This window comes from Petaurus breviceps, unplaced genomic scaffold (assembly GCF_028583685.1).
Source record: "Petaurus breviceps papuanus isolate PSGF00001 unplaced genomic scaffold, PetGlider_PUasm1.0 138, whole genome shotgun sequence".
Lineage (NCBI taxonomy): Eukaryota > Metazoa > Chordata > Mammalia > Diprotodontia > Petauridae > Petaurus > Petaurus breviceps.
The window spans coordinates 23221213-23246735 of NW_027185694.1; the positions used below are offsets into that span (position 1 = coordinate 23221213).

Sequence of the window (25523 nt, forward strand, 5' to 3'; positions counted from 1 at the left end):
AATTAAAGCACAGACCTGGTTCAAATCTCTCTCTCTCCATCCCTGTCTCCTCTCTCTATCCCTCAGTCTTTTTCAGTGGGCAGTGTACTTGATCTTTATTTTCCACCTCTAATATCCGTAGTGTTTAATTTAGATTTATTCAGGGGTGTGCTGGAGTCAACTCGTACCAGCTCCTGACAACCGACTGTTAAATTTATTCCTTGGAAATCACAAACGCTACAAATTAGGGGTTGATTGATTTATTCTTTTGTTGTTTGTCTAGACTTGAGAAAATGTGAAAAAATGCAGATTGAGCGTGTGTCAGGCGTGCCCCTCCCCCCCCCCCGACGGTTAAAAATTAAAGTCCGTTGGTCGGACCCTGCACCTGTTTGCTCCAGCGCCCCCCCCCGCCCCATTCCTATCTTCGTCTTTCTATTTTTTTCAGTCCCATACAGTGAGCAAACAACTACACAAGGAGTCTTGTGACCAAAGAGTCTTGGACTGTTTTTAAAAGTGGCAAGGGAACTTTCCTCCCAAAAGTTACACTAGCATTACACGAAGTCGGGACATTTAATCTTATGACCGTAAGGGGAATCCAGGCCAAAAAGACCTCCACGTCTATTTCCTTAACTTGTTGGGCTGGCATCCCAAGAGCAAACCAAGTTTTCTGTAGCTGCCCTTGTACACCAGAGGCAGTTCTTCCGCATGGGTAGTCGGTCCCTTTAAGAGGCTTGGGGGCGTGTAGCCAGCATGCCTCAGTCCTTCTCTTACTCTCCTCCAGCATTAAAGGGGAATCGCAATCTCCCAGCCGCAGAGCGAAGTTAAAGCTGAAGGTAGGCTGCCAGAGTTTAGCACAGCCACCTGACCAGGACTGGTCGGACTGTGCTGAACTGGGTGGTCCCGAGGGGTCGGGGCCGAGATCCGAAGGTGCCCCCCGCCCCCCACTTTTGCATTGCCACGTCTTCTCCAAGCTGGGACCCCCTGACCACGTCCTGCCTCCCCGGAGAGCCGCGGCGAGCGCAGAATGTACACGATCACCAAGGGACCCAGCAAGTTAGCCACGCAGCGGAGGACAGGTGAGGAAGGAGGAGCCGGGAGAGGGCTCCGGGGGCACATCACCCCCTCCTCTCTCGCCCCCACCTTGCACATGGAGTCGCAAACCCTCGTGGTTTAGGTTTTTTTTTTCCTTCTTAAAGCGACCATTGGGGGTTTTTCAGAGCGGCTCGACGCACTGTCACTCCCCACTGAGAGTGAGGCGTACAACGATTCCTCCGCTAGAGCCTGCAGTCTCCCGAGCCCCCACCGGCTCCCGGGGCTCACCGGCTTGTGCCCCCGCAGCCCCTTCCCCCTAGCCGGCAGCGCCAGGGACCGTGCCAGCTCGGCCCGCTCCCTCTGGGCTGGCGGTGACGCGGCGTCCTCGTCCCTGCAGGTCCCACGCAGCAATTGGAAAGCAAGCTGGGAGAGCACCTGAAATGCCGGCGGTCAGCGCAGCAGCCGCAGCAGCCTCTGGGCCCATGGCCTCTGTCAAGGTGAGCCACCCGCCGCACTCCGGCTGCTGTCCTGTAGCCCCGTGGTCTGGGCCTGGGGGCCCTCCATCCTCCTGGGGGCCAGGATATCTAGTCCAGAACTGTCTCTTCTCTACTCCCCCATCCCACCCCCGCGGCTCCCGGTCCTAGGCATGGTAGCTTGGGGGAGGAGGGGTGACCTTGTGGAAAGGTTACTGGGGAGTGTCATTGCCACATGGCTGGGGGGAGGGGGAATACGGGTAGTCTCCGCTTTGCCCGCCTGCTCACTGGAGCAATGTCCTTTTCCCTGGAGGGCGGGCTCCCGAGTGATCCTTCCCCGCCTCCCACTCCTAGGGCTTCCCTAGACCCCCCTGGATGCCTACACCTCCGTTCCGCCCCCGATCCTTCCCCCTGCCCCTCAGCCTTGACTGAGGCACCCCCGCCCCCGCCTCGGCCTCGGCCCCAGACTCAGCTGGGCCAGGCCGGCACGAGATTGCCTTGGCCCCGGCTGCCAGCTGCACTGGGGGGTGGAACATGTCCTGGGTGCCGGAGGTGGGGCCGGCAGCTGCTTCCTGCTGCTTCGAGAATTTCCTCAAGGCCTCTGAAGCTGAGGTGCCCCAAGGCCGCTCCAGGCTAAGTTTGAGGAGGCAGGCCCCAGTCCTCTGCTTCCTAGACTAGTAAGACTGAATGACTTGGCTTGATCGTCTTGAAAGCAGATCCTAGAAATAGTAGATCACAGACGTCGGCTTTAAGCACTTTTCTCAAAAACACTCTGGGAAGCTAAGTGGGGTATGGTGAAAAGAGTATGGAACTTAAAAGTCCAAGAACCTGGATCCAAATTCTGACTTATCAAATTTATGACTTCGGACAACTCCACCCTTTTGGGCCTTATTTTCCACATTTGTCTAATGAAAGGTTTATGATAGCTAACCTTTAGTGTCCTTCCCAACTCTAACATTCCGTGAAATATATTGATTCATATGTTCAACAAACATTTATTAAGCATTGACTATATACCAGGAACTGGGGAGGAAGTGAAATGTCTTGGAGAACAGAGTAGGCATTTATCAAATGTCAGGAATTTGATTTTCACAACCCTATTATGATCCCTGTCTTACAGTTGAGGAAATTAAGACAGACAGAGGTTAAGTGAATTGGCCAGGATCACACAGGTCGTATTTAAGGCTGGATTCTAACTGGTTTTACTGACTTCGGGCCTAATGCTCTCTCCATCTAATTACCTTGCTGCCTAAAAGGGCACACAGCTTTTAAGGGTCAGAGCCAGGACTTAAACCTAGCTCTCCTGACTCTGACTTGCTCTCATTCCTTTATACTAGATTGCCCATCAATATTTATATAGCTCACTATGACTTTAGAATGTCTTTTCATTCAGATGTATAAAGGCTAACTCTTCCTCCACCCCATACAACACTGTAGGTAGGCTTAGAGCTAGAAGCATCTTTAGAAACGTCAGGCATCATAGGAGCTACAAAGGCTCCTCTCTTCTCTGTGTCTATGCCTACCAATCATTTTGCCTTATGCCAAGTTTTATAAGAGGCTTTGGAAAACTAAAGCTAGTCCTGGGTAATATATCTTCCACAAATCAGGCAAAAGAGAGTCTCACTTGGGTAACTGTGCCCTTGAGCAATTCATAAATTCAACATAAATTCAACGCTATGCTAGGTGATAGGGATGCAGTGACTGAAACAAAACAATACCTTCTATAATAATTCATTCTACTGGAGGATACTATATACATATATACAGTTAACTCAATATAAAGTAATTTGAGGGAGTGAGCACAACTGGGGGGATGACCAAGAAAGGGAGAGAGAAAAAATATATATAAACATGTATGGTTTTCTAAGTCAATATAAAGACCACAGAGATCCTTATGTATGGTTTGTGTAAAAGAGAGCATCTGAAATGTGTCTTGAAGAAGGAAGTTAGGGGATTCGAAGAGGTGGAGGTGAGGAGAAAGAGCTGTTTGACACCAAGATGATGCGGCCACTGGACCAATTCAGGGGGTGGCCACAGCTGCTCTGTCTTCACTCTCTCCTTCCTATCCTCCTTTAGCATTTGCCAGTTGCCACCTGGGATTGGGTCACTTTGGCATATTCTTAAATTAGAAGATTCTTAGTCGATTTTTTTTTTGTCAACTCTTCTTCAGGAGAAAGGAGATACTTCTTGGTACTTTCTCCAAAACTTGAAAAATAAATGACTGGAACCAGTGGGGTCTAGGGCTTTTGGGATTAGGAAAGGTCCGGAACTTGATCTTGGCACTGCCCTCATCTTGGCATCATCAGATGAAAAACTGAGGCACTAAGTGACCTTCCTGTCACTAGTTAGGATTTGACCTAGGTAATTTACTTAAACTTTCTATGCTTTACTTTATAAATTGAGAAAGGTTATCCATGCCCTGCTTGCTTCATAGGGTTATTGTGGATGCAGTAATGGATGTAAATTGTTCTATAAACTATAGTGCTTTTTTGGTTGTTGCTAGAATCTATTATTTCACTGGTGTGGGCTAGTGGCATCAAACAAATAGAAATGGCCACTTGAGGCATTTTATATTTTCTATACATTCCCTATACTTATAGCAGAAAGAAGACAATACTCACTGGACCCCAGACTTCTCTCTGTGAAAGTTTTCTTATATCTTCTTGCTGAGTTGTTTCAGTTGTATTCTGTGATGCTTTTTGGGGTTTTCTTGGCAAAGATACCAGAGTGATTTGCCATTTCCTTCTCCAACTCATTTTACAGATAAGGAAACTGAGGTGAACAGGGTTAAGTGACTTGCCCAGGGTCACATAGCTAGTGAGAATGGATTTGAACTCAGGTCCTCCTGACTCCAGGGTGCCACCTAGCTACCATTCTTATATCCTCTTATATGTTACTGGGCCTATATCCCAAATCTTCTGGGGTGGTGATACCTTGATCATTGCTTCCATTGATTTTTCCATAACCTATTGGAGTACTCAAGTTTCCCCTAATTTTCTGTCCTAGGTAAGGAAAATAATGAACAGATGAACTGAGGCAAAATTGCATTAAAAAAAATGCAACTCTCAAGTTGTCTAAAACCGAACTCATCTTTCTTCCCTAAATCCTCTCTTTTCCTAATTTCCCTATTACTCTCAATTCTTCGAAGTCAGGCAGACTCATGCCCTTGTTGTCATCCTCAATCCTTACTCTCTCACCTCCTGTATCCAGTCTGTAGCAGGTGTTACTTTGGTGACATTTCTCCTCTATGCCCCCTTCTCTGACATAACCACCAGCTTAGTGAGCATCTTCATCACTTCCCAGCTAGATTATTGCAATAGCATTCTGGTTGGTCTTCTTTCCCTCTACATAGTTGATCACATTGATCTTCCTAAGGCCCCAATCTGTCACCCCCAATTCAGTAAACTTGAGTAGCTCCCTATCACCTTCAGGAATAACTCTAAAATCCTCTGTTTGGCGTTCAAAGCCCTTATCACCCGGCCCCCTCCTATCTTTTCAGTTTTCTTAGACTTTACTCCCCATACAATTCGATTCAGTGACCCTGGCCTTCTTGCTTTTCCTTAATGAAAGTGCCTTCCCCAGAGATGATCTCAGTTTTATCCCATATATTTCTCATTTGCACAGTTACATGTTGTCTTCCTCCTTAGACTGTAAGCTTCTTGAGGCAGGGGCTGCTTTTACCTTTCTTTGTACTCCCAGTTTTTAGCATATAGTTTCTGAGACTGTAGGTCTTAAAGATGAGGTGCTTAATAAATGTTGACTGATTGACATAATAGCACAACTTGACTAGATAATTCAGATGAGAACCAATAAAAAGAAGGCGCACAGCTAAAACGGTTCAAGTTTACCAAGATATTTTTGTTGTTTGGTTGTGTCTGACTCTTTGTGACCCCATTTGGAATTTTCTTGGCAAAGATACTAGAGTGGTTTGCCATTTCCTTCTTCAGCTAGCTCATTTTATATATGAGGAAACTGAGGCAAGCAGGTTTAAGTGAATTGCCAGGGTCACATAGCTAATAAATGTCTGAGATAACTCAGGTCCTCCTGGGACTGTACTGGGGTGTACTGTATAGCTGGCTGTACCACCTAGCTGCCCAATTACAAAGGCTTTGTATTACCAAGTGTTTATATTTAACATACCCAGACTTATACTGACTCTCAGGGGATGAAGGAGACAACTAGGCCTGGTGAGACCAGGATTTGTGACAGCCGTGGAGTAAGGTAATCCAATTAAGGACATAACAAATTAGAGAAACTCCCAATCAAATTGGACTTGGCCCATATCTTTACTGCCTTCCCAGCTTTCTTCCTAACAGTGGGACAGAAGAGCTGCAACTTGCATGGTCTAGGATGTGATTGGGAATAAGAACAATCTTACCAAAGCTAAGGGTTTTGGTTTACTTGTGCACTTGCTCCACTTTGGGGGACAACAGGCATCTGGTATCATAGAGAGGGAAGATGGGGAAGAGAAGGTAGAGAAATATTAAGTGAACATGATTAGTGGGAGGTTTTAATATATATATTTTTGCCATCTTTTTTTTTATATCATCTGTATTTCCCAGTGCAAATGTGCCTCTACTGGTTCCTAGAGAGCCATCTCTTATAACAAAGAATATAAAGAAGGGGTAAAACTGGTCAACAAAACAAAGATATTTCAAAAATATCTGCAGTGTTTAAATATAGCTCCCCATCTTTTGTATTTCTTTGAAGGCAGCTGATGGTGCAATGGGTAGAACCCTGGGCTTGGAGTCAGGAGCAACTGAAGTAAATCCAGCCTCAGACATCTACTAGTTGTATGACCCTAGGCAAGTCACATAACCCCTGTTTGCCTCAGTCTTCTCAACTGTAAAATGGGGATACTAATCCTTGCAGGATTGTTGTGAGGATCAAACGAGATAATTGTGAAGCCCTTAGCATGGTGCCTCTAAATGTTAGCACTTACGTGCACTATGTAAATGTTAGCTATGGCTATCGCAGGATTGGTATGAGGATCAGAGGAGAAAATACTTGTAAAAAGTGCTTAAGGCGGGCGTCTGGTGCTTAGTAGATGCTGTTACACATGTTCATTTCCGCCTCCCCCGTTGGAGCCCGGCTTGGTTGTCACAATCCCACTGCATTCAGTTGCAGCTGTTTTGTAGTCATCTTGCACCTTAATGACTTGCTGATTTCCATGCTTTGTATCGATTCATGCAAGTCTTCCCAGGCTTCTCTGTATTCATCATGTTTATCATTTATACGACAGTATGATGTGAAAAGCTTCTTTATGGGGCTGATAAGGGACTTTTTCCTACTCTCCAGTCTCAGTCCTCTACCCAAGCACCGGATGGCTGAGACTCCGTGTTGACATGCTTCTGCTCCTCAGCTGGACTCCAATATGCCTCCTTACCTCCCCCTCCCCTTCTCTGCCACATATTCTGTGCTTTTGCTTACACTGTTCATTATACTTAGAGTCTATCTTCCTCAATTGAATTCCTATCCTTTCTTCTAAAAGGTAGGTGTTACTAATTTACCTAATCAAGTCATCCCATCAGTAATGATATCTTTATGAGGTAAGAAAGGTCTCCCCTTTCTCCGGGATTTTTCTGATGGTTTTTGACTAAGTCCTCCCCTTTCCCCTCCCCCCACCCCCAGTTCCTGATTCCTTTGAAGGGGATTTAGCTGGAATGCTACACTTGCTCCAATCTCTGGAATGACCTTGGTTCTCAAATAGCTTGATAATTTATAGATGACCCCTCCAGCAGGACCAAATTCCCTCAGCCTGTGCAACATGACTCCATTTCCAAGTACCTTTTGAGCCCTTGGTCTAAAGTCTGTGATCCTGCACTGGAAACTTAAGTTCTCATCTCCTTAAGGTATCTTTTCACTTCCTTTAAATGGAATGACTTGATTGAGTAAATCAATCAGCCTAACTCAGATGTCATCTCCTACATGATAACTTTCCTGATTCCATCCTTTTTCCCTGGACCTCACATAGCATTTAGTTTGTGTCTACATCTCAGCCCCACCCCCAGAATATAAGCTCCATGAGGGAAGGGACTGATGTCTTTTCTCAGCACTTAATACAATTTGTGTGTAGTGCTTTGTGCATAGTAGGTTCTTAATAACTGCTTGTTGAATAAATGAATGAATGGGCAAGTATAGAGGAAGACATAATCCAAATTCTGATATCATAAAGTTGTAGAGTGTCATGAAGTGGAAAGAGCCTTCCTATCCATATGTTCCTGGAACTGGTCATTTGATTAAGACACATAAATCTTCCCAGACGTAGTGTTTTTCAATGTTTAACTGAAGTGTCCTTGATTAATCAACGGCTGTTTTTTGGGGGGGGGGTGAGGGTGGGACAGGAGTTACATGGTTGGAGACTTTTAAAATTAGAAGGATCTAAGAAATTTTAATGTGTGTTCTCTTTAGGGAGACGTGTGTGTGTGTGTGTGTGTGTGTGTGTGTGTATGTGTGTGTGTGTGTAGAGCCCTAAAAGCAAAGAGATTATTATTAGCTCACAGTTACACAGGGTTTTAAAATGTTTTCCAGGCACCAAGCTCTCACTTTATATTTGAATTAGATTAGAAGGCAGATACCACTGAGTACTTAGGGTGCTATTTGGTTTAGGAAGTCAGAAGTGTGGGACTACATTTAAAATAAGAATAGTAATTTTATATGATATACATATATAATTTAGTATTTCTTCCATGACAAATGGTAAGTATGACAGGACAAAGAGATCTCTGCTAGTTTGCTTCTTGGAGGGGGTTGGATTTTTGGGGAAGTGGAACTTGATTAAAGAGATTTTGAATATTATTGGAAAATGAGTGAAGTCAATGTGTATGGATGAAATGGTAAGCTTTCTCGAGCTTTAACAAATCAGTCAGAAAACCCTGAGAAAACAGCAAATAATTAATAGAGTCCTAGTTCCCAGAATGCCCAGATCATTAGAGCTTGCCTCTGAACTTGACAAATACTCCAGCTGAGCCTATAATTATAGGCTTCTGAACCTACAAATGAGGTAGGCCCTGTGTTTCCACCTTCTGGAAACCCAACCCCACTTTGAGACCTGGTGTATAGTGAAACACTTCTCTACCTGCTTAGAAAAAAAGATCTCTCTGGATAAACAGAACATATAAACCATTTCTCACCAAACACTATTTGCCTAGGAGGTAATTCAGATAATTGTACCCTTAACTTTTCTGAAAAAAAGTGTTTTAAAAAGGTTGTTGTCTACTGACGTCATCCAGAGTCTGCAGGGGTACATTAGCTCTATCATCAAATCTTGCCATAAATGTTTACTAACTGTGTAACCCTAGGTAAGACCTTTAAACATTCTCAGTCTCAGTTTCCTCATCTGTTTAAAAAAATGGGGGAGGGGTAAAGTTAGGTGAGGAAATGGATAGAACACCAGTCCTAGAGTCAAGAAGACCTGAGTTCAAATGTGGGCTCAGATACTTACTAGCTTCGTGACCCTGGGCAAGTCATTTAACACTTAGTTTCTTCATCTATCAGATGAGCAGCTGGAGAAGGAAATGGCGAACCACTCAGGTATCTCTGCCAAGAAAACCCCAGATGGGGTCACGAAGACTCAGCTATGACTGAACAGCAACAATATGGAGCTCATGCTCGCACCTACATCACCCTGAGATAGCCTATGTAAAGATCTATAGAAGCGTTAGCTACAGTTCCAAGTGTGTCCCCTGCTTGCCTGCAGTTTTGCTCACCCAGGTTCTTCTCAACCTGGTGGCTTTGACCAGTGAACATTAATGTGGTTCCTTGAATTCACAGCGTCATGCCCACAGGAATATAGAAGTATCAGTAACTTTAGAGATCAATGGGATCATTTCTAGCTTGTGACATCAGAGGAGAGAATTCAGTTCAACACTTAGTTATGAGAAATCATGTCTGTGAGCCTAAGTTTCCTCCTCTGAAAAAGATGTACCCATCTCATAGGAGTATTGTGAAGAGGGTGTTTTGAAAACTCGTCAGTGATCTCATAGCTTTTCGGGTTTCCTTATATCTTCTGTGATGTATTGGAGTGGGTCCCTGGGCTGAGAATTCAAGTATTCATTAAATGTCTACTCCCTATGCAAGTTACTAGGCTAGGCTTTGGGAATATCAAGGCAAAATAGGAAATTGTGTCTGCTGTCAAGAAACTTAGATCCTTAGAGGCGGGGAAAGACATGTCTTGGGAAACAGCTTGTATGCAGAAAAGCATATACAAAGTATACATGAAGGAAATACAAGGTAATTTCGGGAGAGCTGAATACTAGAATGCTAACAACAGGGGAATCATTGAGCTAAGCCTCGAAGAGAACTAGGAATTCTAAGAGGCCATGGATTCCAAGCTCACATACATAGTACCTGTGTGGTCACAGGCCCTCGGGAATTCTGGACCATGCTGAGGAATTTCATTTAAGAACTTGATAAACAGGCTCATTATATTCTTGACTGGGGGTTCATAATAATAGCTTAGATTTGTTTATCCAATGCTTTTCTTATAACAAACCTGAGAAGGTGGTGGTGGTAATGATAATAAGAGCTAGCATTATCTATAATATTATATATGTGTGTGTATATGCACATAAAATATTATGCGCATGCATATACACACATTGTATATAACATACACATATACATACATATATATAGTGATTTAAGGTTTGCAAAATTATCTCATTTAAACCTCACAATGATTCTGGAAGGTAGGTGCTATTATTATCCCTATTTTTTAGGTGAGTAAATTGAGGTAAACAGGGGTTAAGTGACTTGCCCAGCATCATATAGCAAGTAAATTTCTTTTCTTTCTTTCTTTTTTTTTTTGCTTTTTGGAGGGCAGTTGGGGTTAAGTGACTTGCCCAAGGTCACACGGCTAATAAGTGTTAAGTATCTGAGGCCAGAGTTGAACTCAGGTCCTCCTGACTCCAGGTCCAGTGCTCTATTCACTGCCTCACCTCTATTCACTAGCTGCCCCAAGCTAGTAAATTTCTGAGGCAGGAGTTGAATGTTGGCCTTTAGTATCTGAAGGATCTGTATTTTTGTCAGGGTGGCTACCTACTCCATTGACATAAATCCCTCTGGGAATTAGAAGACCATTTTTGAGAGTTGTCTGGAAAAAAAGGAGAATTACGCTTCATCTAGCCTGGTCATGAGCCTCTGACTTTAGCTAGGTTTACTTTTGCCCAGTCACCAGGAACATGTCCAAAGTCTTTCCATCTTGATAGGACCTACCAGGTCCTGTGCTCCACTGACATGGACTGATAAAATCATGAAGATTAAATAATTTACATTTATATTCCTCTAAGCTTCACAAGACATGTTCCCTACAATAGTACCATGGGGAAGGTATAGGTATTATTATTCTCATTTTGAAAATGAGGAAACTGAGGCTTTGAGGGGCTACGGGACTTGGTCTTTGATCAGTCAGTGTGCTTTAAGTAAGCCCAGCTCTTTTGAGTTCAGTTTTAGGGATCTATCCCTTATACATATTGCCTCTCAGGTAAATAACCCTGGTGGTATCCCCATTTTAAAGATAAGGAGACTGAGGCCCAAATCATGCATATCCTAAGGGACAGAGCTGGATCTAGAAGTGAGGACTCTTTCTCTTGCTCCATACTAGACCTAGGAACATCTCCAACAGGCATGAGATTAACATTAGCATACATTTAGTTATACAGTTCTCCTTTGGAGTTTTATCAAGGGCTCTCCTGGCATTGTAACTTACCTCCACATTTGACTAAGATTGGGTACTTCGTACCGGTAGTACTTGAGATCCTACTTGATTTAAGAGATCTTATGGAAATTTGAGAGAATGTTATAATCTGAACCTCACTATCTTCTCTTGGCCCCTCAAAGCTGAGCCTAGGAGTGAGTGTGGTTCTGTTTCATACTGAAAACAAAGGAAGCTCATTTTTAATACAAGCAAAGGGGAAGTTGTGGGTTCATGGCAACCAGGGGGTTCAGGCCTAGTGCCCATCCTTCCCCAAAATAGTGGCTACCTTTGTCTTACAGGTCCTCTTGGCAGGGCAGCTGGCTGAGAGGAAACCTCAGTTAGCTTCTCCCTCAGGCAATGGTTTCCATTTTGGTGAACCACACCACAATGATTATGGTTTGGCTTGTGCCCATGTCTGACTAAAGCAGAAAGGGTTGTAATGAAAACATAAAATTTAGTCTGCTAATGGTTCCCGAGTAGAGATTATCTGACAGGCTCAGATATGGGAATCATTATGGGGGTGAGGGGGTGGCAAGATAGGGACCTGCATGATAGAAGAGAACATGGTACATCTTAAGAGAAAACTCATTAAACAATAGAAGGATTGGATATAGGCAAGAAGGCTCCAGAAGCAGCTAGAAATACATCAGTCAAGCAGAGGTAAGTCAGCTTAGAAAAGGCTTAGCACAGAGTGGTTGGCACCTAAGGGGAAGTTTGTCTAGGCAGACAAAAAAGGCCTGGAAAAGATCCACATGTTAAAGAAGTGCTGTCAATAATTTCAGGAATGTGGAAGCATGAAGGTGGAGTTCATGGGTGGGTCAGGGTACAGCAAGGAAAGACATGAGATCCAAATGAATTGGGCATCTCTTTAACGAATTAAAATAATGTCCCTAAGATCTGACTGGCAAACTAAATTCAATGCCAAATCTAGCTTCCTGTCATTTTTATCTTTTGAATTTCTCTCTACATGAAAGGTTTTGTGCTGGGAATGACTGGCAAAAGGAATGGAAGGTTAAAGAAATGTTGTGAAGGCAGGGTGTTGGAGAGAAGTCAGAGAACCCGAGGGGTCTCAAGGGGAGAAAAGCCTCTGAACACTGGAGTAATGGTGGCAACACCAGGGAGTTTTCTGTTTGGGGTGTCCTGGCCAGGTTTCATCACAATCCTTTCCTCTGATGCTCATCCTTTTCAGCAAGCCACCCTCTAGCCCAGCTGCAATTCTTTCCAGCTGGGTCTGACTCAGCAGTTTCGAATTGGTTTTGAATTGGGGAGTACCTCCCCTTCCCCCCATTCCTCAGTCTCAACACTATCAGTATATCTATATGCCAGTATATTATACTGTTACCTTGAAGGCAAGATGTTTAAATGTTCTGCATGTCAGCTTTTGTGTATAATCTGGACCAACTTGTACTGGAACTATGTGTGTTTGTATGATTCCAATTCCCTCCTCAGCCTCCCTCCTGTCACTGCAGGAGAGCTGGGGCATTTCCTTAGCATTCCAGATTCATACTGGAAAGTCAAATGAAAGCTCTTCCATGCTGCTACAGACCTAGTCATTTAGGTTTATGGGTTTCTGATTTGGGAGGGACTAGATCAGGGGTGTGGAATCTGCAGCCTTTTGACCGAGTCCAAGTTTTACTGGAAAAATCCTTTTATTAAGGAGATTTGTTCTGTGAAGTTTGGATTTGGTCAAAGGGCCCTACTTGAGGACCTAGAGGGCCACATGTGGCCTTGAGACCACAGGTTCCTCCAGCCTGAACTCACTAGATCTTGTTTATGGTCTGTTTTAGCTCTAAGGTTTTTGCTTTTGTTTTGTTTTTTAAATTCCAGCCTCTTCTTTGTCTTTGAGTGAGAGACAGGCTTTTCTTTCCAGAATTAATCTGCTTCTTCTTTGTACTAGGTCTGGGCTAGGTCTGTTGTTGTTTGTCCTTCATTCTGGAAGGGGAGGACCATGACACCAGGACAGTGAAGTCAGGACTTGCAAGTAAATGGAATTTAAGTGAAGCAGGGCTGTGCAAAGTCACCAGCTTCAGTTTCTCCTCGAACCATCTTGGTTCAGTGGTCAAGATATAAATCAGCACTACTGAACATGGTCCCCAGACTAGACATGTGAGTGGAAGACAAGAGAAGATTTTTGTTGTTCTGTCTTGAATAATCAAGGTTTAAATAATCAGGAATTTAAAACATAGTAGGGTTTGGTTTTTTTTTTTCAATTGCGGTTAACTCTTCTGACCCCATCTGGATTTTTCTTAGCAAAGATACTTAAGTGGTTTGCCTTCCTTCTCCGACTCATTTACAGATGAGGAAACTGAGGTAAAGTGACTTGCTCAGGGTCATACAGCCAGTAAGAGAAGATGATGGGTGATGGTAAAGAGAGACTGTGGCATAATGGGAAGAGCTCTAGGTTTGAAGTCAGGAAGGAGATGGAGGTTTGACTCCTGCTTCTGATACTCACATTGTGATCCTGAAGAAGTTCTTTCACCTTTCTGGGCCTTGGTAATTTCCTTATCTGTAAAATGAGAATGTTATTTGCACTCCTTTGCATCCCAGGGTTGCTGTAGAGAATGTGACTTGTTCAGGAAGTTTGTACAGTGCAAAGAGTGCTGCACTGGGAATTATAGGATGTGGGTTCAAATCCTAGCCCTGCCAATGTACTCCCTGTGTTCCCATGGCACACCTCCCTCTTGGGGAGGGATCCAGATCATATTGCCCACCTGCGCTCAGGGCCTTCTTTTGTGTGGGCTGAGTTCTTCATTAGAATATAAGCTTCTTGAAGGCAGGGACCAGCCTTCTTTTTGCTTGCATTTGTAATATCTGTGATATCCCAGTACTTTAATAATAATCTAATAATTTAATATATTATTTATAATATTAATAATATATTATATTAATACATCTATAATATTAATAATATATTATATTAATACATCTATAATATTAATTATACATTAATAATATAATGCTAATATAATAAATTTAATAATAGCTGTAATATCCCAGTACTTTAGCACAGTGCCTGACATATGGCAAGGGCTCAATAAATGCATATCAACCAGCTAACTTTTCCTCTCTGGACCTCAGTTCCTTATCTGTAAAGTGAGAGGTTTGGACGAAGCAGCCTCTGGATGGTCTCATGCCTTCTAGAGCTGCATTATATGATTTATTGTTAGTTGTAAGATCCCTGTCCTTGGTGAGTTTATAATCAGTTGGAAAAAATGAGATTAAAAACCAAGAATGAGGGGCGGCCAGGTAGCACAGCAAGTAAGAGCACCGGCTCCAGTGTTGAGAAGACCTGGAGATCGAATCCTGGGCTCAGACACTTAGCACCCACCCAGAAACACCTGGCCGTGTAACCTTGAGCAAGTTACTTAACCCCAATTGCTTAAAAAAAAAAAAAAAAACCAAGAATGAGTCAGAAAACTTGGATTCCCGTGCCAGAGCAGTCTCTTTCTGACTGTGCAACCTTGGAACGTTCTTTCCCTCCCCCATCCGGCCTTCAGTTTCCTCTTCTGGATAACTGGGGGATGGAACTACAAGGTTCCTGAGGCCCCTTCCAGTTCTGACAGCCTACTGAGTCTATAAAACAGTATAGAATTAGCTCTAAGTTGAATGGCTCCACCCCTTATTGCTCTAAGATTTCTCTGAAGGGAGAGAGAAGAAGGGGCTAGGGTAGGTAGCTTCAGAGGAGGCTCCTGGGGCCTGAGCTTGACTGGAGAAGAGAGGCCAGTTCTGGGGGTGGGAGATGGTAGCTTCTGCTATTCCCTCCCTAGGGGTTAGGGAGTGGTTAGCCGCTTTGTGGTCCCCACACCTCATTTAGCACAGCCCATTTGGTTCTCTCCACTTTTTTCCCTCCTGTCTAAATCTCAGCTGGGCCATCTTGGTCTGGGCTCATGGTGTGGTTGTCTCCTGGTACTCAGGGGAGGGAGCTGTTGCCTAGAACCACATGCCCTTTCCCCCATAGAGCAGAGCCAGGCAAAGTTTTTTATATAACTTTCTGGCCTCAGCTTCCAGGGCAAAGGAGAAGAGGTGAAGACATCCATTAGTGCTTGAACCTTGAGGGCTTTTATTTTCAGGCAGCCTTGCTAACCTTCAAGGCCTTCCCAGAACAAAACAACCTTGAGTGACAGGATAAAAATCTCATAGGCATTTCACTCCTAGGGTCAGGAAGTTTGATCAACTCATCCTGATCTGGCAGTTTTATCCCCTAGGTCCTGTGTGTGTTCTTGGGAGTACCCAAGATTTCCCTTTCCCATCTTTCTTTCCTTCTGTAATGATAATAATAAGGGCTAGAATTTACATAGCACTTATTATGTGACAGATACTATTCTAAGGATTGACAAAACATTGTCTCATTTAATTCTCACGACCACTCTGGGAGATAAGTGTAATAATAATAGTTAACATGTAGATGGAAAGCCAGGTGGGTGCAGCTGATAGGGTACTGGGCCTGGAGTCAGAGAGACTCATCTTCCTGAGTTCAAATCTTACCTCAGACAATTACTAGCCGTGTGACCCTGGGCAAGTCACTTAATGCTGTTTGCCTCAGTTTCCTCTTTTGTAAATTGAGCTGGAGAAGGAAATGGCAAATCATTACAGGATTTCTGCCAAGAAAACCCCAAGTGGGGTTACAAAGAGTCAAGACACCACTGAAAAAGACTGAACAACAGCAGCAGTATGTATATGAACCTTATTATGTACCAGGTACAATGCTAAATACTTTACAATTATTATCTCATTTGATCACAATAACTCTGGGGAGGTAGATGCCTCTTGTCCCTGTTTTACAGTTGAGGTGACTGAGGCGAGTTAAGTGACTTGCCCAGAGTTATACAGTGAATAAGTGTCTGGGGCTGGATTTGAATTCAGGTCTTCCTGAGTCTTGATCCAGTGCTCTATTCACTGTGCCACCTAACTGCTAATTCTAAGGGACCGGGCTCTCAGTATGTTCTAGAATCCAGCTTCCTATACTCATGGTCCAACGCAAAAGTCTAGCCACTATCATAAAATCATAGATTTTAGAGCTAGGAGGGACCTCAGAAGTCATCTAGTCTATTATTCTCATTTTAGAGATGAGTAAACTGAGGTCCATAAAGCGTAAGTGACTTACCCAAGGCCACATAAGTAGTGAAGAGTAGAGCTAGAATTTGTTTTATTTTATTTTCAACATGTGAAATCATGTAAGACATTTCTTTATTAGCCATGTTGGAAAAAAAAAAAAAGCAAGAAAAATAAAGAAACCAGTATGTTTCAATCTGCATTCAGCATTCATCAGTTCTTTCTCCAGAGGTGGAGAGCAGTTATCATCTCGAGTCCTTTGGAATTGTTGTGGATTATTGTATTGTTGAGAACAGCTAAGTCATTCACTTGTGCAATGTTGCTGTTACTGCATACAATGTTCTCCTTCTTATTTTACTTTGTATCAGTTCATGTAAGTCTTCCCAGGTTTTTCTGAAAGCTGCTCATCATTTCTTATAGCACAGTAGTATTCCATCACGATCATATACTACAACTTGTTTAGTCATTCCTTAATTGAGGGGTATCCCCTCAATTTCCAGTTCTTTGACACCACTGACAGAGCTGCTATAAATATTTTTGCACTTATAAGCCTTTTCCTGTTTCTTAGCTAGATCAAAGGGTATGCACAAGTTTATAGCCTTTGGATGTAGTTGTAAATGTTCTCGAGAGTGGTTGGACCAGTTCACCAGGTGTATTGGTGTCCCAATTTTTTATATCTTCTGCAGCATTTGTCATTTTCTTTTTCTGTCATGTTAGCCAACCTGATAGGTGTGAGGTGGTACCTCAGAGTTGTTTTAATTTGCATTTCTCTAATCAGTAGTGATTTAGAGCATTTTTTTTTCTGGTATATGACTATAGGAAGCTTTGATTTCTTCTTTTGAAAACTGCCTGTTCATATCCTTTGACCATTTATCAACTGGGGAATGGCTCTTATTTTTATAATTTTGACTCAATTCTCCATATATGAGAGAAATGAATAGTCAGAATTTGAGCTCATGATTTCTTTTCTCCAAATCCAGTGATCTTTCTTTCCCCTTTCTCCCCCCAGCATTGATATCTCTAGTCAATGACAAAATTACAGCTTAACATCCTTCAAAAGGTAAAGGCCGGGGGCCCAAAAAGAGAATAAACTAGTGACTTTGCCCCAGAGTTAGCTCCCACATACTTTTACTGTTAATAATTGCTGGCCTTTAACTTCACTGAATTGGAGCATGTGGGATAGTGGAAAGGACATCAAATCTGGAGCCAGAAGAAAGGAGTTTGAAGTCAGACTCTGTTACTTATTAGCTGTATGATCATAGGTCAGTAGTTTTTCCTTCTCTGAGACTCAGTGTTCTCATCTGTAAAAAATGAGCAGTTTGGGGGCGGTTAGGCGATGCAGTGAATAAATAGAGCATGGCCCTGGAGTCAGGAGGACCTGAGTTCAAATCCAGCCTCAGACACTTAACACTTGCTAGCCGTGTGACCTTGGGCAAGTCATTTAACCCCAATTGGCCAGCCTTCCCCCCTCCAAAAAAAAAAAGAGTGGTTGTTCCCAGTGCTCTTGAAGATCCTTTCCAGGTCCAACATTGAGTGATTCTGGTTCTGGTCATCACCACCACTCTTTGCCTTTGACTTCCTCAAGATCTAACATTAGCCAGACTTTTTAAGGCATACTGCACTGGGTGATATTCACATCAACTTGGATGTTAGCCAGGACCCATGCAGACCTCAAGACAATCCTCTTATTTATAGTGCCCCTTTCATCTGAGGCACTCAGAGAAGTTTGCACACATCCACAGATGGGAAACTTGAGGCCCAGGAGAATGTGTCAGCAGATCCTTTTTCCTCTGCAGAGTCCTGCAAAGGTTGCTATTGACCTAGGAGGGTGAAAAGGAAGCTCAGCCAACATTGCCGGTCACTGAGGGGTTAGAGAAAGTCAGCAGTGTAAATGGTGGTCAGGGCGAGATACAGGATTTCAGAGGGTTCATAGACTCTGTCGAATAGGTTTCCCCAAACCCAGAAGACTAATTCTTGCCTTATCTTTCTACTAGTTAGAGCCACAAAGCCAGCCCTTCTTAAGGTGGAGATTAATTGAGGGAGGGAGGGAAAGGGATTAATTTCCCACCTAGTGTAGGAATTTTGACATAATCAAGGCAGTTGCTAAAGGCTGGGTGAAAGTTGTCAAGTATGTCTAGACTAGTTACTCGGGCCAGGGAACTTGGAGCCAAAGCCCTCCTATTTGTGTCATGTTCCTCCTTGAGGTGGGAAAGGGCCTGACCAAACCTTCATTTTATCTCTTAGGTTCCCTGGCTACAAAGTGAGTCAGCACATTTTTTTGGCAGAGCTAAGGGGGGGGGGGTAGGGAGTAAGCATTCATATAGCTCTTATTTCATGCCATGCACTGTCCTAAACACGTTTTTACAAATAGTATCTCAATAGTATCACCCTGCAAGGTAGGTGACTGTTTATTCCCATTTTACAGGTGAGAAAACTGAGGCAAGCAGAGGTTAAGTGACTTTCCTGGGTCACAGAGATAGCAGGTCTTCTTCGGAAGGAGTCTGAAATATCACAGCCTATTCTTTGTGCCAGACACTCAAAAAATTGATCAAATATTTATCAAGCTTCTGCTATAGGCAAGGCACTGTGCTAGGCACCAGGAATACACTAGGGATCAGTGCTTAGTCCTATACTTTCAAAAAATTTTTTGTCAATAGCTTGGATAAAGAAGGCAGAAATGGCAAACATGCTTAGCAAATCACAAAGCTGAGAGGGATAGCTAATGCACTGGAGAGCGGGGTTAGACTCTAAAAGGCTTTTGACAGGCTGGAGCATTGGCATGAATTTAGTGAGATGAAATTCAGGAAGGATAAATAAATAAAGTAAGTCTTAATGAATAAAGTCTTAGACTTGGGTACACATACAAGGAAATCCTTGTATATAAGTACAAAATGGGAGAGGAATGGTTAGACATCCGAAAAAGATCTGGGGGTTCCAGTGGACTGTCAGCTCAATATGAGTCAGCATGTGTTACCACAGTTGAAAAAATCCTGATTAGATCTTGGGCTGCATTAAGCCAGGCCTAACTTCCAGGAAGAGGTGACAGTCCACCCTCACCAGACTTCAGTTCTGGCCTTTCTAATTTAAATAGGACTTTGATAAGCTTGGGCATTGCAGAGGAAGGCAACAAGAATGGTGAAGTGCCTTGAGACCATGTAATATGATGATTGGTGAAGGAATCAGATGTGTTTAATTTGAAGAAGGGAAGACTGAAAGGGACACGATAGTGTCTTCACATTTCTGAAGGGCTGTCATGTGCAAGAGGGATAAGACTTGTTTCTGTTTGGTCCCAGAAAACAAGGGCAGGAGTAATAGACAGAAGGCACAAAGGGGAATTGAAGTTGGTTTTCAAGAAAAATTTCCAAACAATTAGAGCTGTCCGAAGGTAGGATGGTCTGCTTCAGAAGGTGTTTGGTTTCTCCTCCTTAGAAGTTTCCAAAAAGAGACTGGAGAACCACTTGTTCTTCATGTTCTAGGGAGGATTCTGTTTATCTTATACTTTGGGTTGGGTTAGACTAACTGGCTGCTAGAGTCACTTCCAGCTCTCAAAATCTGTGGTTCTGGAGATATACGAAGCCAAAAACCAAAAACTAGTCCCTGTCCTTAAGGAGTTTAGATTTTACTGGAGGGAAAAGGGATCCATATTGAAGGAATGAATGAATAATTAAGCATTTATTAATGCTAGATGCTAGGGATACAAATGTAAAACAGATACTGTCCCTATTCTCAAAGGGCTTATGTTACAATTGGAGAATCTGCCATATATAGAAGGGTTCAGCTGCAGGATGGATAGAAAGGTCTTAGGGTACATCGGAAGGTCAGGTAACTAAAATCAAGGGATTCTTAGGATGCTTCTGGTTTTCATTCACCTTACTGGAAGTACATATATAAGTAAATACAAAGCATACACAAAGTAATTTTTTTTTTTAATTAATTTTTTTTCAAACAAAAATCAACATTTTCTCTTCTTCCCCTCTCCAAGTGAGAAAGCAAGAAAAACAAAATTCCATGTTACAAACATGAATAGCCAAGCAAAAGAAATCTCTACATTTGTCATGTCCAAAAAAAACCATTTTCACTTCAGTCTGTGCTCTGAATCTATCACCTCTCAGGAGGTGGATAGCCAATTTTATTTTCAGTCCTCTGGAACTGTGGTTGACCATTGTGTTGATCGGAGTTTCTAAGATTTTCAAAGTTTATTGTCTTAACAATATTGTGATATTAAGAAAATTGTTCTTCTGGTTCTGCTCACTTCACTCTGCATCAATTCATAACAAGTCTTCCCAGGCTTCTCTGAATAGCACAATAGTATTTCTCCTTTACACCCATATACAATAATTTATTCATCCATTTTCCAATTGAGGGCATCTCCCACAAAACGATTTCAAGAGAGGAAGAGTGATGGCAGAAGGCAGGAGATTATAAAAATATCATGTAGGTAGAGCTGTGTCTTGAAGGAGGTAAAAGTGAGGAAGGAGTACATTCCTGACATGGAGGATGGGGCATCTAGGTGGCACCGTGTCTATTGTACCAGCCCTGGAATCAAGAGGGCCAGAGTTCAAATTCAGCCTCAGCCATTTACCAGCTGTGTGACCCATGAAATCACTTAACTGTGATAACCTTTAAAAAGACATGGGGGGTGATTTGTACCAAGTCACAGAAGCAGGAGAATGTGAACAAGAAACAGCTAGAGGGACCAATTCAACTAAAATAGAGAGGCTACTGAGAGGGATAATAGGAAATGAGGCCCCATTCCCAGGTAGCAGCCCCCAGTACTAGGGATGTTCCTTACCCTTCCTGTAAAAAGCTGCACATCTGTGTGAGTTGCAGACTATTTGGCAATAGCCCGTCAATGCTTTGAAATGATTGTTGGATTTGAAATCAAGAGGAACTAGGTTCAAATTCTAGTTCTGCTACTTATTACCTGGGTGACCTTGGGCTAATTATTTTACTTTCCTGGGTCTTAGTGACTCCTATAAAGTGAGCAGATTAGGCCAGATCAGCATGAAGAACCCTTCCAATGCTGTTTTGGATTAAGCTTTAATCCTGACCCTGTGAGCTGGCCACAGTGGCACACCCCCGAACTTAACCAAGGTCGCCAGGAGGATCAAACAAAATAGTGTTTGTAATGTGTTGAGCCTTCCACATAGTAGATGCTTTAACAAATACCTGTTTCCTTCTTTAATGCTTGTTTGTCTCAGAGGAAGCTAGGTCATACAGTGGGTAGAGGACTGGGCCAGGAGTTTGGAAGACCTGAGTTCAAGTTCAGCCTCACTTACTAGTGATGTGACCCTGGGCAAGTCATTTACCTGTTTGCATCAGTTTCCTCAACTGTAAATGGGGATACTAACAGCACCTACCTTGCAGGGTTGTGAGGCTCAAATGAGATGATATTTGTAAAAAGTATGTGACCCGTAGTAGACACCCCATAATGCTTATTCCCTTCCCTATGAGCTGGGGAGGGTTAGGATGGCAGATCTTGTGAGCTCTGGAATTCAGAGGGCTGTGCTGTGGGCTCCGCAGTGGGCTGTGCTGAGCCTGTGTCTGCACTGTTTGATACCACTATGGTGAGATCCCAAAGTCAGGCCCACTGGGTTGCTTAAGGAGGGGCAAACCCTCTTTAAACCAGTTTGGAAACAGCAGTTCAAAGATGTTTCTGTGCTGATCAGTAGTGGCCCCTGTACTTAACTGCCTGGTCAAGATGGGGAGATTTAGACTTAAAAAAAAAAAAAAAACAGTGACCACAGGCACATAGCAGGGCCAAGATATTTCTGGCTAGGGCCTATATCCTGGAGCTGCTAGGGCAGCTAGACTAGGAGAGTGGAGTCCATTTGTGGCTACCCCAGGGGCTCTGTGCTACAGGAGGAGCAGACTGGCAATGGCTAATGAATGCTCTACCAAGGCTCTAGAATAATAGAGCCCAGAATCAAAGGACCCAACCAGAGGCCCTCCAAATGTCATTCAATCATAGTTAGCCCCTGGGTAGAACTATTTAATTAAATGCCCCTAGATGGAAAACAAGAGTCAGGCAACATGGTATGTAATAGTTGCCCAGTCCTCTTGTACTCACTTTTCCATTAAATCCTTGATGCTCTGTAAGCCACAGACTCAATGTACTGACCAAGGAGCTGTTTTTCTCCTTACCCTAACAGCCTGGCCCCAAAGCTTGTGTTCAACAGAGTGAATGGCAGGAGGCCACTGGCCACAACTCAGTCCATCACGGCCACAGAGGAGAGTTATACACTTGCCCACGAGGAGAATGTCCGCTTTGTCTACGAAGGTAAGAAGCCTCAGACTATCTTTGGGGACCTATAGAAATAGAAAGGTGAAAGTTGCATCCACATTCACAGGCACAGAATGTCACAGCTGCAGGAGAAAATAAAACATAGGCTATCACAGCTGTGAGACCTTAGAAAACATCCCCTTCGTTTTTTTCTTTTTTTTTTTGAGGGGGGGAAGGTAGGGCAGTTGGGGTTAAGTGACTTGCCCAAGGTCACATGGTTAGTAAGTGTTAGGTGTCTGAGGCCAGATTTGAACTCAGGTACTCCTGACTCCAGGGCCCGTACTCTGTGCCACCTAGCTGCACCCCCTCTCCCCTTCATTTCATAGAAGAGAAAACTGGGGCTTTGAAAGAGAAAATGACTTGCCTGGACAAAGGGGGAGGGGCAAACCCCTGTTTACTCAACCTATGTGCTAACCCTTCCTCCACCACATTTCCTGGGTTTATCTCAGATCAGTGATAAAAATAAACCTGCACTCTTTGAATTCACTCTATTAACAAAGACAGGTTCCCCAGCAGCATGTTGGGAGGCAGAAGGAAGGCTAAGCTAGGCTAAGATGAATCATGTGCCGTTTGGATGCAGCCCAGAGTTGCCCTTTGTTGGTGGTGGTATGTTAAAGGAGCATGTCCTATTCACATGGTGGAGGGAGGAATCAAGCCTCTGTGGCCATTCTGCTCTGTGCCTTTTTTTTTTTTTTTAAGCAATCGGGGTTAAGTAACTTGCTCAAGGTTACACGGCCAGTTATTTCTGGGTGTGGTGCTGAGTGTCTGAGCCTGGGATTCATCTCTAGGTCATCCTGACACTGAAGCCGGTGCTCTTACTCACTGAGCCACCTGGCCGCCCTCTGTGCCTTTTTCTACCCTGGCTTGGTTGAGTTGGGCAAAGGCTGGCAGCGTTCCTTGACCAGGTGGCATCTCCAGCCCTCATGTTTTTCTCTTTCTTGCAGCCTGGCAGCAGGTGGAACAGCAGCTGGTGGGAAGCCAGGCAGGTGAGAGTGGGCCCAGGCCTGTGCAGTATGTGGAGAAGACACCTAACCCCGGGTTACAAAGTAAGTATTCCCTGTCCCCTGACTCTCTCCTCGCTCTGGTCTCACATGGTGACAAAACCAGCTCTGGGTTTTCGGATAGTCCAGGTGGGAGCTCAAGGACACAAGGGCGTTGTAGGTTGCCTTCATCAGGTTCCAAATGATGAGTCCTCTGTGGCCCAGCATTCTCCACATGGGAGGTCCTGGAGACTGTGGCCTTAGCCTGAGCAAGCAGGGTGGAGCTGTGAGCTGTGAGCAGGAATGAGAGGCCAGGCTACCTGGACCTCATACCCCATCTGGTAAAATGAGCTGGGAAAGGACAAGAGTCTGGCTGGACTGTGCCTGCCCCAGGAATTTACTTGGCAGCAGATTTCAGCTCCTTCAAGTACTTTTCAGGGTATTGCTCAACCCTGTGCCCCTGTTAGTCAAGGACATGCCTGAGGCAAAATTTCTTTTCAGCTCTACCTCTTTCCAGCTTGAAGCCTCTAGTCATGCTTAGTTGTGTGTCTCAGTTCAAGATTTATGAGCAATTTATTCACTGGAAAGATCTTGTCTTGTCCCCTTCGTTTGAATGAAAGTGAAACCTTGCCCAGAATAATCACAATAATAATAGCAGTGCCCATTTCTATCACGATTACAAAGGGCTTTCTTCATCACAACCCTGTAAGAAATCATTATCCAACTTCTAAGGCCCAGAGAAATGAAGTGACTTGCCATATAGGGGTCAAGACTTACATCCAGATCTTCTGACACAGACTGGTGCTTTTGGTACCATAGTGAATACAGGAGAAGCAAAGACATGCCCAGGATCCCCTTAGGGAGGCAGGAGCCAAACGGGCTGAAATTTGAAAGCCTGGAAGCTGGACTGACTGTTGGTGCTCAGATGTGTATTCACCCCATCAGACATTTCCCTCTTTCTCTCCTTAGACTTTGTACCCATTGACTTGGACGAATGGTGGGCCCAGCGATTTCTGGCTGGGATCAACAATTGCTCCTAAGAAGCTGCATCAGGAGGAGGAGAGTTGCCTATAGTCAGCGGCCATCTACCTGCTGACCCAGAGCGGGCAACACCAACAGAAGAGGACCACTGCCTCCTAAGCCAGCCCCCTTGCCTGGGGGATGGGGCAGGCACCTGCCATCCCAGAAGTGCCAGCATTTGGACATTTGGAACTGCTGCAGCCTCTGGCCAGGCTACCTGGGTGCTACATGTGGTGGGAGGGGGAGCAGAGACCTGTTTGGCCCCTCCCACCTTGACTTTGCTCCTGCCAGTTGAGCCCAGTGGGAAGCCCTTGCAGAGCTGGGGTAGAGCTCTCCAAGCCAATAAAGAATTTAAACCTGCCTGCCTGCCCTTGTGCTGTCCCAGGGATGGGGATGGGTGTGTCTGTGTGTGTGTGGAGTAGGTTTTTTTTTTCAAACACTAGGTATTCTTATTTTTTTTTTTGCTTACTTTTTTGGAGGGGCAATTGGGGTTAAGTGACTTGCCCAAGGTCACACAGCTATTAAGTGTTAAATGTCTGAGGCCTGATTTGAACTCAGGTCCTCCTGATGCCAGGGCTGGTGCTCTATTTACTGCGCCATCTAGCCGCCCCAATACCAGGTATTCTTTTTTTTTTTTTTTTTTTCTTTTTGGGGGGTAATTGGGGTTAAGTAACTTGCCCAAGGTTACATGGCTAGTCTTGTGTGTGTATGTGTGTGTGTGTGTGTGTGTGTGTGTATGTGTATTAAGTGTCTGAGGCCAGAACCGAAGTCAGGTCCTCCTGACTCCAGGGCCGGCGCTTTACTCACTGTACCACCTAGCCGCCCCTACATCAGGTATTCTTAACCTTTTTTGGGTCATGGACCACTTTAGCATTCTATAGACTCCCTTCTCAGCAAAATGTTTTCAAATAATTGGAGAAATGCTGAACTTATTAGAAGTTAGTGAAAATAAAGATGTATGTATGTATGTATGTATATATGTATGTAAGTATATTTTCCATTTGAGT

At 43.9% G+C, this 25523-nt stretch overlaps 1 protein-coding gene across 1 annotated transcript; it reads left to right on the top strand.

Moving 5' to 3' along the window:
- The first annotated feature begins 637 nt into the window (after positions 1-637).
- On the top strand, positions 638-24876 carry MCRIP2 (MAPK regulated corepressor interacting protein 2). The gene is made up of 5 exons (XM_069108080.1): positions 638-1055; positions 1409-1508; positions 22386-22513; positions 23461-23562; positions 24466-24876. The coding sequence occupies exons 1-5, from the start codon at positions 1004-1006 to the stop codon at positions 24534-24536; spliced, it is 453 nt and encodes a 150-aa protein (XP_068964181.1). The 5' UTR covers positions 638-1003; the 3' UTR covers positions 24537-24876.
- The last annotated feature ends 647 nt before the right edge of the window (positions 24877-25523 follow it).

What these genes read in the sequence shown, in the direction of transcription:
- MCRIP2 (XM_069108080.1), top strand. Translation starts at nt 1,004, where the DNA reads ATGTACACGATCACCAAGGGACCCAGCAAGTTAGCCACGCAGCGGAGG. An exon ending in AGCCACGCAGCGGAGGACAG is followed by an intron (nt 1,056 to 1,408) that starts GTGAGGAAGGAG and finishes TCGTCCCTGCAG; the next exon opens with GTCCCACGCAGCAATTGGAA. An exon ending in GGCCCATGGCCTCTGTCAAG is followed by an intron (nt 1,509 to 22,385) that starts GTGAGCCACCCG and finishes TTACCCTAACAG; the next exon opens with CCTGGCCCCAAAGCTTGTGT.